At 35.8% G+C, this 20,959-nt stretch overlaps 1 protein-coding gene across 6 annotated transcripts in view; it reads right to left on the reverse strand.

Annotated features, from left to right (window-relative positions):
• The window catches only part of LOC106879189 (splicing regulatory glutamine/lysine-rich protein 1), a 38,930-nt gene that overhangs the window by 13,281 nt on the left and 4,690 nt on the right, over window positions 1-20,959 (reverse strand). For all 6 annotated transcript variants that reach the window (XM_014928639.2, XM_014928640.2, XM_014928643.2 and 3 more), the window contains 5 exons: window positions 8,560-8,693; window positions 5,124-5,224; window positions 4,258-4,413; window positions 2,441-2,616; window positions 1,505-1,635 (listed from right to left, as the gene is read on the reverse strand). In XM_014928639.2, coding sequence (XP_014784125.1) covers window positions 1,505-1,635; window positions 2,441-2,616; window positions 4,258-4,413; window positions 5,124-5,224; window positions 8,560-8,693 — 698 coding nt within the window. The remainder of the gene's footprint in view (window positions 1-1,504; window positions 1,636-2,440; window positions 2,617-4,257; window positions 4,414-5,123; window positions 5,225-8,559; window positions 8,694-20,959) is intronic.

The raw sequence follows: 20,959 nt of genomic DNA on the forward strand, positions 1-20,959 counted from the left end.
AAGAAATGGTTAAGTGCAATTTCCAGACACATGTCTAGAGGCCAAACCTCATTCTCTGAATCCTGTATATCTTAGCTACAGGACCATCTTCAAGCTGTTTTATCCATAACTGAGGCCCTTGATAGGCACTATCACCCTGGACAAGAGCAGACCTAAAAGTAGTGGTGATTAAGGGGTAACCCCACACTACAGAACTCCTGAACTTCTCAACTAGAGTCACACCATTGGACGCAGTTTCAGAACTTCTCCACAACTACGTTTAAAATCACTGAATTCACACAACCATTTTACTTACATAAACACATAAATACCGTCTGTTTTCTCTCTCTATCTATCTATCTTTAAGACACCAATCTCTCTCCCCCTATTATACTTTAGCCTCTCAACGAGCACAAATTTGCTGACTCTGCTAGTGTTGGTGCCACATAAAAAGCACAGTATACTCAGTAAAGTAGTTGGTGTTAGGGAGGGTATCCACATATATTTGAGTTGTCCAGGAAGTTCGTGCTGATTTTTAAAGGAAAGAAAAAGGTCAATAAATACTTGCCATTACATTTTTAATCAACCAAATATAAACCATTTTGTTGCACAATGCGTCTCCATCTTTCCTTTAACTTGAAAATACCCTCTTCCCAGAACTGAGGTGGTTTCATGGCAAATAAGTTGAAAGGTAAGCTACTATAAATCAGCACGAACTTTCCAGACAACCCAATAGAAACCATGCCAAAGAAGACAACAGAACCTGGTGCAGTTCTGTAGTTTGTCAGCTCCTCTCAAACCATCCAACCCATACCAGCATGGAAGATGGATGTTAAATGATGATGATGATGATAAAGAAACAGGAGAAAAGCTAATGACAAGAGCTTCTGTGTAGTTGCACTACCTGCTATATATCCCCCAAATTACACCTTATGCTTTATAAAACAAAAAGAAAAAGAAATTATGCACTAGATAATATGGCCTTAGATACACTGTTGAACATTTTGCAGATGGATTTAGTACTGACAGTCTGTGCTGTGTACTGGTATTAGGCCATTCAGTAACTACACAACTTTCCATACAAAGAATTTTACAATGTAGTTGCAGATTCTTCTTAGTGTGGTATACTTGAAAACACGGTGCCACACAGAGTGAGACATCACACTGCTCACACACACAGTGTTTCAATACAGTCAGTATTGCTTCCTGTCTGCAAGGGCTTAAGTAAAAGACAATGGTGAGAAATGAATAAATTTTGGTTATTGGTCTTCCAGATCAAGAACGACTTGAGATGAAACAACATCAAGCAGAATGCTTCAAGAAGTACTGCAAAAGCAAAATAAAATAAAAACAGCCTTGAATGTTTACTTATTTATATTGAAAGCTGAGCCAAAAGCTATATATATCTTTTGCTTCTCTATTTCCTTTTCCACTACAGTTAATTTCCACTATCAATTACCATGTAATTAACTAATTAATTATTCATACTCAAGAAAGAAGAAAAAAAAAATGAAGGTGTATTTACCTGGCTCTACAGCAGCTAGTATAAGAGACTGAGCCTCTTTTACTTTTTTCATAGCTTCCTCCAGTTCCCTCTGTGCTGTTTCTTGATTTTTGTTCACTGGTTTCACAATGGAACTATTAGCATGGCTAACCCTGAAAGCATTTTGAAATATGTTATACTTAGTAAATACATTAGAAAAATAAGTCTCAAACTAAGGGAAAGCTAATTCACACAGAATATATCTTCAGCTGAAATGAGCAAGCTACTAGTCTATTTTTCCTCCAGTTGAGAGCAACAGGAAGTTTTTACATCTCCGTAGAATAACATTTGACTAACTTTGAATTTGATATGCCAGGATATTAATTTAGCTGTAGAAAAGCATTTTGACTACCTAAAATATTAATTGCCAAAGATGTGTGGAGAGCAATGAGATTGTATGTGTGCGTGCGTGTGTACATAATTCTTTCACTGATTTTGGTCTTAGAACTAGGGCACTGTCTTCAAGGGCTTCAGTCTTAGGTATTTATTTCATTGATCTGCGTCTTGAATTACAGGTGTAAAGGGTCATAAATCAATATCTGAATAGCACAAAACTATCACAAGGTATTCTTTTTTTATTTTTAAATATTCTCATTTCTTAAGGCTATGGGAGAAAGAAGACACTTGCCCAAGGTGCAGTGCATTTGGATTAACCTTGAAAGCTCATGCCTGTGCTCGCGAGTGCACGATGGAAAATGAAAATGAAATGTTATGACAAGCAGTTTTATTTATTGATAAGTAAATTATGTATTTAATCAAGATAGTTTGTAACACGTTAAAAGTTAATCAATTTCATGTTCATTGAAATTCAAATTTCATAGCAACAGACAATAATGCAATTTATTTTGTTTTTTCTTTACAAACACCAAAACTGAATTAAAATACAAAATATCAACAAAAAAAAAAAAATCAACTCACTTGATAGGTCGCCCCCCTAACATGGTGTTGTTATAGGTGAGAACGGTAGCAACCGCTCGCTGGTCAGTGAACTCTACAAAGGCACAACGGGTTGGCATGTTCTCCTCGCCAGCCATACGGACATACTTCACTTCACCCACTTGACTGAAGAAAGCTAAAAGTTGTTCAGCAGTTACCTGTAATAAGAGAAGAATAAAAAGCATGAACCAAAGATGTTTAATCCTTTCATGACTAACCCAGCCACAGCTGGTTAATATTACCAAATCACCCAAAACGACCTATTAATATTTTAATGAGAATTTCACCACAAATCTCATTAGTACATTTGTGAAAACACATGGTTTCACTATGTAAACAATTAAGTTACACTGTCCACCAATATTGTACATGGTGTTTGAGTGCTACAAATTTTTAGAGACTTTTTCATTTTTTCCATTTGATTTTCTGGAATGCTTCACTCTCGACAAAAAATAGATACCAGTTTCATGTTGTTGAGCAAACTTGTTGATAAATAAAAAAAAGTTAGAGCTGTTTCATTAAACCAGTCTAAATTCATGATTATTTTAGAATTTAAGTGAAACACATAATGGGTGTATTTTGGTTAGAAATATAGTAACAAAAGGGTTAAGCAAGATTTATATTCACAAAGTATTTTACAGGTGAAATAAATATGTAAAACAATCTTGCATTGATTTTGATGACAGAACATTGTAATTTCAAAGATCATTCAATATATTCACAGATTGAATTTCCTGGGCAAGTGTTTTCTACTATAGATCTGGGCCAACCAAAACTTGTTGAGTGGATTTGGCAGAAGCAAACTGAAAGAAGCTCATCATATATAAGAACTACACAAATCATACTAATACAACACTACCAGTCACTACCCTCTCCTACATATCTGAGCAACAATAACATCTTTGTTCCATCTCCCATTTCTCTATGGTATTTTGGAGGTCCTAACTCCAAAACACCAAAGAAATACGAAGTAAAACTTCAACTGTTCTTCTGTTTTCACTTTTGTATTTCATTTTACATTGTTTTACCTTTGACAAATCTTAAACACACACATAGAGGCATGTGACTTAGTGATTAAGGGGTAAGATTCGTGATCATAAGATTATGGTTTCAATTCTTGAACTGGGCGATGCGTTGAGCAAAACACTTCATTTCACATTGCTCCAGCTCACCCAGCTGGTAAAGGTGAGTATTCCTACAATGGGCTGGCATCCTGTCCAGGGGGAATATATACACCACAGAAACCAGAAACCAACCTTATGAGTATGACTCAGAAAAGAGCTTTATCATTTTTATTTTATGTACATACACACACACACACTTATATATGTATGTATGTATGTGTACCTGTGTGAGTGACCTCAAATTTCCCTCATCTTCACCTGCTTTTACTGGTTGTAAATAATGTCCTTGCTGTTCATGTGGTTGTGCCATTTGCTTACAGTGCACCATAAAAGTATGTCTGAGCTTCTCAACATGTTGCATGACCATTGTAAACAAAAGGCTCATTCATTCAGTGTTGTTTATTTCCAATTCTCCACATAACTGTGTGCAGGCTATTTGCTGTTTGACAGACACAGAGACTATTACTTCACTTAGAAACAAGTGAAGGTAAGCATCAGGAAGGGCATCCTGCCGTAGAAAACTTTGAACCAACATACCCTTGTCTGACCCATGCAAGCTGGAGAAGCAGATGTTAACACAAAATGGTCCATCGCCACTCTGATATAGATAAGGAAATATTCAAAATGAAAAATCATCACACAATAAAACAAATATATTTAAATAACATAACTTACAGAGCTATCTATATTAAACACATAGACAGTTCGTCTAATTTCCTCTATTTTGCTGGGGTCTGTGGTTCCTGGAAGAGGTGGATACTGAGCTAAACCAAGAGCAGTCAAACGAGGATCATAAGTGGTAATAACTTGTCCATTTCCTTGACCAGTCATCTAAAAATTAAAAGGATAATATTAATCACAAAATTGTATTTGATAAAAGCAAGTGAGACAATGTAGATGTGAAAAGCCAAAACTGTATAAGCAAAAATGTTCAGTGATGTTTTGGGTTACTTTATATAACACCTGATCATTCTATGCTATTGAGTGAGAGAGGAAACAGTGTCTTCTCTGAAAAGTAGTCAAACTATGAAACAGTCAGTTAGGATACTACCCTATTTCTTTCTGCTCATCAAAAGAATAGAAGTGTGCTTACATTCTTCTCAAAACCAGGCTTTCAACTTACATGTGTATATACATGCATATACACATTTACACACTCATACATGTATACACACTATCATCATTCAATCATTTACTGTCCGATTCCCATGCTAGCATGTGTTGGACATATGTATACATATAAATAGGTGATCTATCTTATTCTTTTTGCAAAGAAATAATTAGAAAACAGAAAAGCCAATTAACTACTACCAATTCCTGAGGTAATGTCCATCAAAACTCTCTCTCTCTCTCTCTCTCTCTCTCCATGAACTTGTATTCCATACCTTATCCCTATTGCTATTATTACCAACATCAAATATTGCAATATACCATTGGATAAAAGCAATGTTTATCCTATATAAAGATCAACATATGATTATGTGGAAGGAAAGATTATATACTTCAACCAACACAACTAAAGAAAGAAGATCATCACATACCTGGCTGACAACATTACTAGGCCACGTTGGTTGGCCAGGAATCATTCCAGCTATAGCTGAAGGTGCAAGCTGCAGAGCGGTAGTTTCATCTGGAATTTTCCCTAGAGATGAAAGAAATGAATACAAGATGGGTAATTTTTTAAAAAATTAAGGTATTTTTGAAAATAACATTTATGACATTGTTTTGATTACTTAAAATATTAATTTCATTTATTTATTAAAATATAACAGCTTTAATGAAATTTGATGATTTATTTGAGTAGGTGCAAGCATAGGTGGGTGAGTAGGTGCCAGTGTGGTTGAGAAGCTTGCTTCCCAATGATGTGGTTTTGGGTTCAGTCCCAATGTATGAGACCATGGGCGAGTTTACCAAATCCTTGTGAATGGATTTGAGCGACAGAAACTGAAAGAAACCCACCATATGTATATGTGTGCATGTGTGTGTGTCTGTACCTTTGTATTGATATCATGTGATGGTCATGAATGAGCATCATACAAGTGGTGTTGTTCATGTAAAACATGGCCAGGAAAAATTAGCTTGCTTAGAAACAGGTGAGGGTTGGCAACAGGAAGGGCATTCGACCATAGAAAATCTGCCTCAACAAATTGTGTGACCCATACAAGCTTGGAAAAGTGGATGTTAATTGATAATGATGATGAATGTATTTACAACACGAGAACCACCAGAAAGTTGCTTGACATGCTAGAAATAGAAACCAAACCTCCCTCAAGTCACACCTTGCTGTAGTAAAAAAGAAAAAAAATTCTCATCTGATAATATAATCCTTAAATATACAAAAAACAGTCACAGGTAGAATGTCATTGATCATAGGTATATTCAGTCAGAGCTAACTTGGGGTTAAACAACAACAAAGTGATTATATTTTCATGCAAATGAAAGTAGTTGCATATGATTTTCAAGCTATAGTTCTCAAGTTCAATGCTAACCTTAGCATCCCCTATGTTGGGATTAATGCCTATTTTTTTGTTGTAAACAGATTGTGCCCCAAAACACTGGTGTCATAAAAGAGTATTATTAGTCTATAGGCTAATAATGCTCTTTTTGTTCAGATAAGATTTTCTAATAATTTAATTCAAACTAATTCCAACATCATCATGTCCAGTTTCCATGCTGGAATGGGTTGGACGTTTTGACAGGATTTAATGCATTAGAAGAAATCTTACTCCAGTGTCTCAATTTTGGCATGATTTTCACAGCTGGATGCCCTTCCCAACACTAACAACAGTGTACTAGGTCATTTTGTAATTTGTAAGACTGTGGTGCAGCCTTCTGGCTTGCCAGTCCTCAGTCAAATCGTCCAACCCATGCTAGGATGGAAAGCGGACGTTAAATGATGATGATGAAGAGGTCACTTTGTAATTTGCAAGACTGAAGAGCACTCTACACCAAGAGGGGCAATAGGAGACAGGGTGTACACTTTAATCAAGTTAATGAGGTTAAAATATGATGGAGGAAGAGCAGGAACAGGTTTACTGCTTGTAGGTGAGATTCACGGCTTTGTATTTTATGTAAGTGGATGAGGGAGGATAATGATGAAATGCCAAAATGCGACCACATGGTAACATGTCCAAGTGATGTAGAGAGAGAGAGAGAGTGGATACTGAAGAATCAAGGAGTGTGGGGAGAAGGTTATGAATGTGTAGGAGGAGAGTGAAGTCAATATAAAGATTGGGGATTGGGATAGTCAATGTAGGCAGGATGGGGTGGTGGATAAGAATAAGGAATGGCTGCTGACTGGAAGTAGCACAAACAAGCACCCTTGTTTCCCATTCATTACATTCATCACCATCTCCTTCATCTCATGTTTAAATCCACCTCACTCCTCAACAGAAGAATCAAAGCAGGTGATGAGTAAGGTACAACCTTACCCTTCAGCCTCCTTTGATTCTTCTGTATTCATGCTGTCTTCTACATAATTACCATTTCTACCTGCTTTGGAGGGGTTAGTCAAACAAATCAAACCCAGTACTTATTCTTAAGTCTGGTACTTTTCCTATTGGACCCTTTTGCTGAACTGCTTCATTACAGGGACATAAACAAACAAATGGTGGTTGTCAAGTGGTGATGAGAGACAAACACATATACATATATAATGGGCTTTCAGAGTTTCTGCCTACCAAATTCATTCACAAGGCATTAACTGGGCTAAGCTATAGAAGGCGTCACTTGCCCAAGGTACAGCACAGTGGGGCTGAACCCAAAAACCATGTAGTTGCAAAGTAGGCTTCTTCACTAAACAGTCACGAGTGTTTAAATTTATTCTCAGATTTGTTCTTGTTTTATAACAGATAGTTGCTCTGTTCTGGTATTTATCTGCTTTGTAGAATCTTAATCTTTTCTGGCTTTTGTTTCATTTGTCTGCGAAAGACCTGTTGAGTCAAGTGAACTCATTGTTGTGGCTGATGCCAGTACCACTGACTGGCACCCATGCCGGTGGCACATAAAAAGCACCATCCAAGCGTGGTTGATGCCAGTCCCACCAGACTGGCTCCTATGCTGGTGGTACATAAAATGCACCATACGAACGTGGTTGATGCTAGTGCCACCTGACTGGTCCCATGCTGGTGGCACGTAAAAAGCACAATTCAAGCGTGGTTGTTGCCAGTGCTGTCAGCATGTAAAAAGCACCATTCAAGCATGGTTGTTGCCAGTACTGTGTGACTGGCCCTCGTGGCGGTGGCACATAAAAAGCACCCACTACACTCCCAGAGTAGTTGGCATTAGGAAGGGCATCCAGCTGTAGAAACCTTGCCAGATCAGATTAGAATCTGATGCAGCCTTCTGGCTTGCAAACCGTCCAACCCATGCCAGCATGGAAGGCAGACATCTGATGATGATGATGTCTGCCCAGAAATAAGATATATTCTTGTATTATAACAAGCATGCTTCAGAACACTGAACCACATGTCAAAATGAAGCTGTCATTTATCTCTCATCACGACTGCAGATGTTGCTGGAAACAAAGAAAAGGCTCTTTTCCTGGTGAGCTTAATGCTCATCCCTCTATGCCATAGAGTCTATGGCATAGATAAAGATGTACCCCATAGAGTCTATGGGGTACATCTTTATCCATTAATAATCTTTCTAAGTACATTTATAGTAGACCCATTTGTCTCTTTCTCTATACACAAATAAACACTTTCTAACCAATTAAAAAGAAAAGAAAAAAACAACAAAATGTTAAACAAAAAGTAAAAAAAATGTGTGAAATAAATAGAAGAGATAGAAGGGAAAGATAACAATAAAGACAAGAAAACAACTGAAGTGTTAAGTGATAAGCAAGAAAGATATTGAAAAGAAAAGAAAAAAAGAGTAAAATTAAAACAGAAATTAAATATTTCAATTAAGTGCTAAAAATTAATTCTGTGAGCGTTGAATTGTGTGGAAATTAATGTGAATTATTTAGATATTTACCATCCATTACTGGCACAACTATCAATGCTCTGTCAATGAATACTGTATTGGTTAAATGAAGGGCTACACCAACACTGCTTGGGTCTTCGAACTTCACGTAACATACTCGAGCTGATACTTGGGAGTCAGATTCACTGAAAGTACAAAACAGATACAAGTAAATATGCCAGTATCAAGACAAAGGACATAGAGCTAATAGAAAAATAGCCAATACATACACAAAGATAGAAAATAAAAAACAGTAATTGCATTTAGTTGAAATACTTAGATTATAAGAGCAGATTTCAGACATTCACTTTTAAAAGCAATTACTAAACTAAAATAGCATTAATTTGGAAGAAGATTAAATAATTAAGAGAAAATGTTTGTTACACAACAGATTGGTGACAAGTCATTACCAGCTTATTTTAGTAGTTAATTAGTCAAGCACCAATGCATGAAGCTCACAAAAACTCTTATTAGTGTAATATACTAATTGATATTGTATCAGTATCGAGCAGGAGCTGAACTGTATTATAAGCAGTATAGCACTGTTGAAAATTGGGTCTTTTGAATTACTTGTGTTAATAATGTTTTATTTACTCCTAAAGGACTTTCTTTAAATAGTTAGATCTTACAGAGAATGGTAGATTATAGTTAATGAATGTGATAGCAGTCAGTAAATAAAATATAATAATAGCTTCATGCCAGCTAATTAATTAGAAAGTTAATTAAAAATTTATTGAAGGTCTTAAAGATGAACTGATGTATTTTTCTCAAATCATAAGAGACTTGACAAATTCATTTTATGAACTTCACTCAGAGTTTGAGCAAATGCCATTTGCTGGCTCTAATATCTAGGATATTGTTTGGAATTATGATTTGTGGCAGCAGAAATGAACTGGTGTAGATATTAGTCAACCACCACAAAGCTCTATCCTTGTTGCAGTATAGTGGCTTGTGTGTCTCAATAACCCTCACAGCTATGACAATGGACAGCAAGTTCTTGGTAGGGCCTCTCATACTGGATAGGTCAGGATAGAGGCCAAACTAATATGGACTACCTCTTCTTAGAGGTAAAAATGGGTTTGCATAGGACCAACGTCCCTTGTAAGGGAAAAAATACAGAAGCATTGATTGAAAACCAACAAGACCTTGGAGAGGAAGGCCTTCCCTCAGGGAAACATATGAACCCACAAAGGAGGCAGAAGAGAGAATGCTCCAAAATACTGATGCAGAGCTGAAAAAGCAGAGATCCAACTGGAGTGAAGCAGAATGGACAGCCAAGAGTCAAGAACAGTAGAGTAAAGTTGTCAATGAACTATGCTTCATAGAGAGTGAAGGTAACTAAGATATTAATGAAACTTTTGAGAATGAAGTCAGAACTATAATTCCTTGTTCACTGCTTCAGTTTCCTTATTGTCCACTTTATTGTGAGAGAGAGAGAGAGAAATAAGGCAGCACCAAAATATTAGGGAATCACAAGCCGTTAGGACAAAGGACACATTAAAAGTATTCTAGAAAAGTGTTTCAGAATGATAGTTGACTTTCTTAGATATAGGGAAATAATTAGGAAACAGAAAAGCTAGAACATCTTCAGTAGATTCATAACAAAATTAGCTGATTATTTTTACCCCATGGGTCTTTCACTTCAGTCATCCTAAGCTTTAATCCACACTTCAAATATCTGTGAATCATGCTGTCTCACAGTTAAGGCATATTGGATCTGTTTTGCTGTCTTTATATAATCAACAATTCTGATAGTGAAGACACAGAGGAGAATTGATTAATAAATAGCAGTCCCAATTCTAAAGAGTTTATTAGAGGGGGGTTGGCAACTTAACAGTGTGAGCTTGTTGACATATTTAATGTTGCAGTCTTATGGCATGCAAGTAGTCAACCAAACAACAACGCACACCCCAGAGATCTATTTATCTTTTTCATGTATTATTTGACCAGTATTCAAATTATGACCATCCTGTTATCTCTTCTGGTATATAATACTTAGGATTACTTGGTCAAGTACATTTAGGCAGTTTAAGAGGAGACACCTTCATAGGCCAAGCTTTTGATGTGTATAGAGTCTGTCTTTGAGTGAACCAGATAGGCAAGACAATATTTAAGGAGTTCTGGACATGTAGTTTCAAGAGTAATATGAACAAAGGAGATCTTCAGTTTTAGTAGTTTTATTTCCATGTAAGTAGTTTATGAGTGTTATGGCAGTCATGAAGCTGAGATTGTTGTGCAAGAGGGATTAGAAATTTCTTTGAGAAAATGCATGGCGTAGTGGTTAGGGTGTTACACCTATGATTGGAAGATCAAGGTTTCCACTCTCAAACTAGACGGTATATTGTGTTCTTGAGCAAAACATTTCATTCCATGTTGCTCCGGTCAACTCAGCTGCAAATGAGTTCTAGCAACAGCTAGAAAGTTAATCCTGTGATACTGCCGGTGTCCCATTCAATTACTTATACCTCCATGAAAACTGGGTTAAGCTCTGACTTTATGAATCCTTCATGACTGATAAATCCCTTCGGGGTTATTATAATATTGTTCTTGAGAAACCAGGGATTATCTTTTTTCTAGGGGTATCAGTCATGACCTTAGTGACCTTTTCAGATATATTGTACCTTGGATTACATAATCCAGTAGGTTGCTTCTTTTTTACTAGACAGTAAGATGTTGTATGAAGGAGATTTGACTACTATTTCTAGCAGGTCAAGGACCATTTAGAGCAGCATTTTCCAACCAAGATTCCTCAAAACACTTGGGTTCCATGAGAAATACTAATAAATACATTAATTACAGGTAAAATTATTTTTGAGCAATTTTCATGTTCAATTTTATGTTTGCAATTCTATTATTAAACATGCACAGACAAGGAAATCATATCATTTGTAAGCAGTAAAGAGACTAATGGAGAATTGTAAGGTAATTTGATCTAAATGCGGTCTCGGTTAAGACAAAATTCCTTAAGCCAATTTTTTGTGGAGTCTCGTGGATTTAGCACTGCCAAAGATAGTTTTATGGTCTGTTCAATCTCTTGGGAAGTTTATGAAAGAGAAAGAAAAAGATTAATAAAGATATACATTGATTTGTAATGTAGGGGTTGCCTGAGACATGAAATGTATTGCAAGGGTTCCCCAAAAGTAGGAAATGATGTAGAGTCAACCTTGATGCTTTGAAGTCAATGACGCTTGGAGAGCTACAGAAACTTTTTAAATGTACTAATTGAATTGATGAGGGTTAAGTGTTAGGATAAATCACTATAACACTAATTCAGTGATTCCCAAACGTTTTTGGGCTGCCGCCCCCTTGACACCCAGGCCACATTCCTAGCACCTCCACCCCAACTAACCATCACAAACATAGACCTCTTTCTACAGCAAATTCAAAGCAACTGTACTTCACAAATGAAACTTAACCTAATGACCCCATTATTTTGTTGTATTCATATAAATCACCACCCTATTTTTGCCTCACATTTCTTCAACACCCCAGGGGGGCAATACAGCCCACTTTGGGAACCACTACTCTAGTTCATCAGTGTTTCTAAGGAAGTGTTGAATTTTTTTAATTTATATCTCTAAACAATAATAATATAAATTGAAGGAAAGGTAGACTGATTAACATCATGTCTGTATTGTTTCAAACATATTTATTTAAACCACTCATAAAGTAATACTCTGCATAGTCTTCCTAGAAATATAAACAAACATATCAAACCAACTGAAAATGAATTATTTCATGACATTTAACCCTTTAGCATTTAAACCAGCCATATCAGGCCCAAATTCTCTATCTGGTTTATGTTTAAGCTAACTAGCCTCTCACACCTACTCTAGAATACCATTCTAAAAATATGCAATCACATCATCAAAATCCTGAAGCTACAAGATAATACATGATTAATTCAAAATGATGTGAATAAATAAGCATTACATTTGACAGAGTCATCTGAATGCTAAAGGGGTATATTTCATCTCAAGTATCATACACACACACACACAATATTAATGTTTGTTTTTATGTCAAGTTATAATAAAAACAATTTAACATTAAACTGAAGAATTACTCAATATTTCTATTTCTTTTTTTTTTGTAGAGTACATGTTTATTAAACATTTACAAGATGCGATAGTGGCTTGAGAGTTTCAGCCTGGAGAGAGAGAGAGAGAGAGAGAGAGAAAGAGAGAGTGTCTGGATATCAATATAAACATCATTTAAAATGAACTGAACGTAACTTCTAGGAAGCAAAAATACAAATCCAAAAAGTAAATGCATTGCTGTATTTATTAATGAAATAAAGAGCAATTACTAAAAATTACTAAAACTTGAAAATAGGTATATTAAAAACCGTTATTAAAATCAAACTGGAAAAGAATTTGTGCTTGAAAAAAATCACTAAAAAGATTTAACTGGTGTTAACAGCTGCACTACCACAGGAGCTTCTATATAGGTTACTTGATGTACAAGAAATAGCAACCAAATCTCCCTCAAACCATATCCTACTGTTTTTAAATAAAGAGCACATGGTCTCCGAAACAGAGAAATATGGGATGGTCACAATGAATGCATTTGACCTTAGCTCTGCTTGATCAGAATTGACTGGGGTTAAATAACAATGACAGCTGCCAGGATCACCGATGAAATGTGAGTTACTGGGGAGCTTGTATAGGGTTGCACAACCTGCTTGCATAGCAGTCAAATCTCTCCAGTATCATAATCTACTGTCTTAAAAAAGAAGGATTCAAGAGCATGTGGTTCTATGGGACACTATACTAAAACAAAGACAAGATGATATCATCATTGTTTAATGTTCACTTTTCCAGGCTTGCATGAGTTGGACAGAACTCAGAGGCAAAATTTCTTCAGCCAAATGTTCTTCCAGTCACCAACCTTCATACATTTCCCTATAACCAGACACATTTTTCACAGAAGAGTGGAAACAAACAACATTGTATGACAGTGATGCCCATTTACAACCATTGTATGATATCAAGACAAGGGTACACACACATACATACAAACATATACATGTGTGTGTGTGGTGGGCTTCTTTCAGTTTCCGTCTACCAAATTCACTCACAAGGCTACTGTAGAAGACATTTGCCCAAGGTGTCCTGCAGTACAATTAAACTTGAGACCACGTGTTTGAGAAGCAAGCTTCTTCCACATATAGACACACGTGTAAAAATGCCTTTTGTATGTTTGCTCAATCAGGATTGACAAGGTGCTTTAAAATATGCACAAGCAAAATTATTTATGTTATTAATTTTCACAGATGAGGGGAAACGGAATTTAGCAAGACCCACAAAGACATGGGACAAGGTAATGAAGCATGACCACCAAATGTTGAGTCTCATTGAATGATTGAGGCCTTTGGCAATTTGCTGTGCTTGAGAAGACACACCAAGCCAAGTGAAACCACAGTCGTGACCAGTGCTGGTGATATGTAAAAGGAACCCATGCCAGTGACACATAAAAGCTCCTCCTTTTAATCATCATCATATTATGCCTCCTTCCCATCCTTCATGGGGTGGATGGGTCATCTCAGTTCTTATTCAGAATGTCTTCTGAGATAGGGTGGGAGACCACATCTTGCTTGTGTTTCATTTTGGCATAGTTTCTACTGTACAGAAAGTACTCATTTTATTATGGACCAGCAATAGAGAACCTGCCTTGTTCCCTGCAAAACTTGAGTCCTCTCTTCTCTATGTTGTTTCTGTTCTTTCAAGGCAAACAAGGTAACAAGATTGAGAGGATGTTAGGAGAGGAAGTAAGGAAGAGAGAGTTATTTTATATGCTGGTTGTTGGTAAATAGATTGAATAAAATGTAGAATTAGCAGCATAATGGTGTTGCAATGAAGATGGATGACTACAAAGGAGAATGAGTGATGGATAGCAAAAGATAGGTGATGCTACGTGAGTAGCAGAAGAGAGGTAAAGTGATAAAGGGTGACAGTGAAAGAAACAAACACTGATAAGAGCAAAAGCCATTCTTCATTAGACATGCAGCACGGTACAGTGGATAGGGGAGAAGGACCAGTGGTAGATGTAAGGGTAATGAAGAAGAGGTTCAACAGATGGAGGTTTAACAGGAACACAATGAGTAAGAAACCTAATATACATTATAACTTACATCTCAACCACCATTTGAGCAACCATGCTTGCAACAGTGGGCAGGGCTTTCCTAAAACAGCATGTCACCACTTACCATGGGCCTTTGGGAGATTTAGTTGCTTTGTCACAAGTCTTACTAGGGTTTCCTGTTCCATATCTTCCAACCACTTCAAATAGAACTTCTTTATACAACTGACATTCTCTATATGAATGTCTACACCAGCACAATCTTCTATCTTGTACATTTCAGCTGATTCCTCTTATATCCAGATTTCCTCTCAGCTCATTCGAGTTCTATCCTAATGTTTTTTCTAGCTATCACATATCTTCCACAGTCAAAGCCCATGTCTCACTATCATGCAGTACTGCACTTTGTGCACACACATCAGGCAATCTATCCTTTACTCTGTTCCAGCACATACAATAGCTCTTGGATTCTTTGTCATCGAGCCCTGGCAACTGTACTTGTGTAACACCCTATTACTGCTAATTAGGGACATCCAGGTAATAAAAGCTATCCACTACTCCTAGTGAGTCTTCTAAGTAATTGAAGAAATTTATTCTAATGTATTCTTACTGCTGACTGCTCCCATGCATCTGTCAGAGTTTACTGCCACTGTCAACTTAATATCCCACTACACCATTTGTGCATTCATTGTTTGCACTGATTATGAAGTTTAAGAAAAGTTTTCCTTGAAACCTTTTGATTGATGTTAACTTCATAATTCCTTAAACGTGGTGAGTGAAACAGGACATCATTTGGATGACCAGTTTTCAGAATATTCAGAACAACACTCAATTAATTCACAAGGCATTTCATTCAATCATCTCAAATGCTTTCCTATATCACAATTCAACCACCCTCCATAAACAAAAAAAAAAAACACCCTAATGTTTACTCTAAGTACATCTTCCCCAACAGACATCAAGATAGTCTCCTAGTCCACCTCTATCCATGTCCATACTGTCTTCTCTACTTTCATTCATTTTACAGCTGCTAATGATGCTCCACCAGCACCTCAGAACTATTTACCATATTTGATGGCACAAAAGATGCTCGGGTATATTAGATCGGCTCAACCGTAATATTTTAAGTTTGGTACTGATTTCTACTGGTCTCTTTATTCCAAACTGCCTGGTTATGAGGGATATAAACAAACCAATACCAGTTGTCAAGTAATGAGAGACAAATACAAATGATAGGCTTCAGCACATTTTCCATTAATGAAATTCATTCATGAGGTACTAGTCAGCCTAGGACTATAGAAGAAAACTCTTGCCCAAGGTGCCACACAGTGAAACTGAACCTGAAACCATGTGGTTGAAAAGTGAACTTCTTAACCACTCAGTTGTGCCTGTACCTAATTTCCAGTCCAGAAACAAAATGACACCACTATTTTTTTGTTCACGAACATCTCAATAAGAAAATTCCATTCTCATTTACATATTCATCAATATTCCAAACATAACTAAAAACTGCCACACATCTACTGAAAAACAGAAATATAGATTTTAGTAGTTAGTGATCATTTATAAAGCTTTGATACAACTATGTAGAGTGGCTTCCATCTCAGACTGAGAAAAGGAAAACAAATTTAACATATTAAGAACACTAGAGAGATGTACAAAAGATAATTAATGCTTGTTAAATGCTGCTTAGTAGCCAGAAATATTATAGTTAATAATATTTCTTAGCTCCTAAGAAAAATATTTTCATTTTTTAATAGATTACAAGTTCTGACAATACTGAACTATGCCTGACTAGTTTGAAAACTTGTTACATTAGAATTGAAAATCATCATCATTTAACATTTTTTTTTCCATGCTGGCATTGGTTGGATGGTTCAACAAGAGTTGGCGAGCTAAGGAACTGCACCAAGCTCTAATGTCTGCTTTGACATGGTTTCTACAGCTGAATGCTTTTCCTAATATCAATCAGTAACTTTTATCTCAGTAGTTTTATTCAAAAGGACATTGACTGAGCTTTAATGTGTTGTTTTTCTTTTCCAAACTACTTACAAAAGTCATTAACCCTTTAGCATTTAATCTGGTCATATCAGGCCCAAATTTTCAGCCCATTTTATGTGCAAACTGACCAGATCCAGCCTATCAGACCTACCCTACAATGTCATTTTAAAAATACACAATCACATCATTGAAATCTTGAAGCTATGAGATAATGCATGATTAATTCAGAACAAATAAGTATTACATCTGACAATAGTCTGAATGCTAAAGGGTTAATAAATGGTTTTTGACAGTGGGCTGAGTAAGTTGTTTTCCTATGTTAAGAAATGAAAATTGAGCATAATCAGCTAAAAACAAATGAGAAACAACTAACATTTCATCTCTTCCTAAAATAGTGGTTTCATGATCCCATACAAATGCTGAAGATCCAACCAACATGTGCCAACATGGAATCATAAAAATAATGTAAAAATAAGAATGAAACTCAACTTTTAACAAACATTTGAATATTAAACAAAACTTTTGAATTACTTTAAGTTAAAACTGTATCAAAGAAGTATATCAGTCACCAGACAATTGGCTTTAAGAAAAAAAAAAAAAAAAGCATCCTCCCTTTTTGTCTCAAATTAATTTATTCCCTTTAAACCATAATAAAGTAAAATAGAAGCATAACAAGACTGAGGCAAAGACAAAGATAACTGCACAAACTAAAATACTCTGAATATTTCATAAATAATGAACTTAGAACAACAGTTAAGCCAGGTAAGATAGACTGCCATCAAGATCAGTCCGTCAAAAAAAAAGAAAGAAAAATGCAAACGATTAATTAAAAATAATTGAAAGTAGCAAAGCTAATGAAATCAAATAACTAGAACAAACATTTTAAAACATGCTTAAAGGATCAGAATTTTGTACAAAACTCATACAATATATGAATGCTTTAACAAACCACATGTCAAGTGAAAGAGAGAAAAAAAACGGAGATAACTATTTTTAAAGCTACATGAAAATATTGTAAAAAAATATGGAGTTGTCGTTAATTTTATATCAAAGAAATCATATCACTAAGAAATACTAATTTGTATATAATCTCACTCATTAAATATTCTTGACCTCTTTCTCACTACTATCTATCCATTGTGTCAGCTTATCTTAAGATTTTTTCATACCTATATAAAAATTATACAGAAATACAAGTTAGTTGATTGCTCAAGTGTCTAATTTTGTACCAAATACACCCACCTTTCTCTGCCAAACGAATCTAAGCTAGCTACATAAGCAGTGAGAGACAATCCTTATAAATATGCTTTTTCATATTTCCATTTCAGTGGCATAGCACACAATTTGGCTGCTCTATACTTTAAAAATATGTAATGCTTTATTTATCCATATTGTTTTGAATTAACCATGCATTATCTCATAGTTTTGAGGTTTCAATGATGTGATTGTTTATTTTTAGAGCGTCAATGAGGGTATGTGTGAGGCGCTAGATATGGCTAGTTTGAATGTAAAGCAGGTAGAATATCTGGGCCAGATATGGCCAGTTTAAATGCTAAAGGGTTAATAAACAGATGTATATAATGGCCACACTGTTATGGTCCATACACAACCACTGTTCTTTTTTCCCCAAAGCTTGTAAACAAGAAAACCTAAGTGGTTAACAAAAACATTACACTGGTATCTAAAAATTACAGAAAAATTCTCGTCATTATCAATTGTTAGACATTTTGTCTGTAATCTAAAATTATACAAGATAAACATTCAAAGAACAAAAGATGCCTTTGTGCAATATATGACAACTATTATTGTAGTTAAGAAGCTTTGCAACTATGTGGTTTCTGGTTTAGTCCTATTGTGCAGTGCCCTGAGCAAGTGTCTTCTATAGCCTGAGGTCAACCAAGGACCTCTGAGTCAAATTTGGCAGACGGAAATTATGTGGGAGCATGTTGTAAGGACCATTCCTGTTCTAAAGTGGCAAACTTTAAACTGTTACCTGATCTATCTCCACCACATAATCCTTGGGAGCCTCCAGGAATCCATTCTATTGCAAATATTCTGACAAGATTTCTGACCAGAGAATGACACTAGACAAGGAGAAACCTGAAAAGAAATATGGGAATTGCCCTTCCTCCTCTTGAGAGCTTCATCAACTGCAGGTGTGCATCTTTTGTTGTTATTACAAATGAATTTCATTTACCTTTCTATCTATGAATCCAAATCATTCCACACAAATCACTGAGCAGTCACTTAATCTTGTCCAATTGGATCACCTTCTTCTGCATGAAATTTAGTCTCTAGACTCTAACATAAAGCAAATCTCTCCAACAGTGTTCTAACCATCACAATGATACAGTGTTCACTTAAGCCACTTCTCTTCTTACCAGACTCTTGAAGCTTTTTCTATAAAGAGTTTACTCTGAGATTAGAAAATATGAAACCATTCTATTGCTGTTACACACAACACTTGGTGGAAACAATCAGAAATGACCATTTTTAGTTTATCTCCAGTAGTAAACCATCAAATCAACTAAAAACTTTCCTCGTTGATCTACTAACTCTTGATTCCAACCCATCTGAGACCACCTCTTGTTCTACACTTCACTCTTCCTGTTTTAAATGCTTTAAGTTAAAACCCTCCATCAAAATATCCTTCTCATTTATCTTTCAAACACCAAATGACAAATTTACTTTACTAAATTCTTTATTAATCGAAACAAAAGCAGAGTATTTCAACAGGAATATGGTAACAAAAGGGTTAAAGCAACCTTGCTGACATCAACAAAGCTTGTAAGAAAACTACTTGCCTATAGGCTTTATATGTCATTAATTACTGCACTGGAAACTTTTAAAAGCATATTCCACTCCAATATCAATAGAGCTTCACTTCTACACTGATGATACCAATATATATTATTCTCTTCCTTTCCACATACAGGCTTTAACCACACACAATCTTATCCTTTCCAACCTGACTCGCACATCTGTAAAAACTAACACTTTCTTTCTCCAAGCTTAGATTTGAAACTGAATCTAAGCTCGGAGAAAGGAAGTGTTAGTTTTTACACAACCTTCTGCAGTGGAAACTCAACAATTTAGTCTCCTTCAACAGCATCTTGCAACCACTCCATCACAATGTCTGACAAGCTCCCCAAAGAAGGCACTTTACACAGCCAAAACTGCATCAAAGCTTCAAATAATCCTTACTTTAAGAGCTATTTATTTGCACTTGAACAGTGTACACATTATACATACATTCTAGACTGTATCTAAGAAAAATCCATCAAATAGGTCATCAACACATTACAACCACCACCAAAGTTTGTCTATTTTCACTACCACCACCACAATGGCTTCTGAATTTACTTATTCAATATAACTAACATATTGAAATCTGTCTCTCTTCTCATCACAGCCAGTGTTTAACCTGTTAAAGTCCCATACTAAACACTAATAACTCTCTCATATTTGTTTCCACCTATAGTTAACTTAGTGTTAAATATTCAACGCAGTGAACATCAAATCCTAAAAAATAATTGCCATGCCTATAAACAAAAGACTAAGATGAATACTATTTCAATCATTTCGTTAAGTATTGGATATAATTTGGGACATATTTCAATCTTATTAGATCTCTTCAATGAAGCATAATCATCAACGTACTAGTAATGTAAATGAAGCACCAAATATTAAATGTTAACACCCACTTAACTATTGTCTATCACGCGGATGGCGTCTGTGAGTAATTTACCCTTTAGGTTTTTCAAATATAAGATTAATCAGCTAATTTTATCCAGCTATCTTTCTTCTAATTAAGATATCACAAAAAAATCACTGGCCATCTTGAAAATAACTATAAAGAGGGGAAATATGTATAGTAGTCGAAATAACTAAAAATTATTAGAATGGAAAGACACATGGCAGAACATGGACGAGCCATTAAATTTTACGTAATGTTTACAGAAATGGCCTCCATCATTTTCTTGTGGTAACACGTCATGGAGATTCAGGAGGTGGGGCAATAGCCACAACCTTTCTAAGCCCTCGCAGACTGATGAGATGATGCAAGCTGTGGACAACCTAGGCATCTGTAGGTAAAACGCGGGCAGGGTGGAACTAAGACTAATTTGAACGCTTGCAACAGAATGAATTCCGCTAAAGACGCTCATGGGTCAGGTAGGTAACTCTTCATGCATCAAGAATATATTGATGAAGCTAACAGTTTGATTTTAAAAAGAAGCTTTGCATCGTGAGTTGAGAATATGAAGTTTATTGGTAAATTTATAGTTTCATAACAGACTCAATTTCAGTACTAAATTCCCCCCCCCCCCCC

This window comes from Octopus bimaculoides, chromosome 8 (assembly GCF_001194135.2).
Source record: "Octopus bimaculoides isolate UCB-OBI-ISO-001 chromosome 8, ASM119413v2, whole genome shotgun sequence".
In the NCBI taxonomy this organism is placed as follows: Eukaryota; Metazoa; Mollusca; class Cephalopoda; order Octopoda; family Octopodidae; genus Octopus; species Octopus bimaculoides.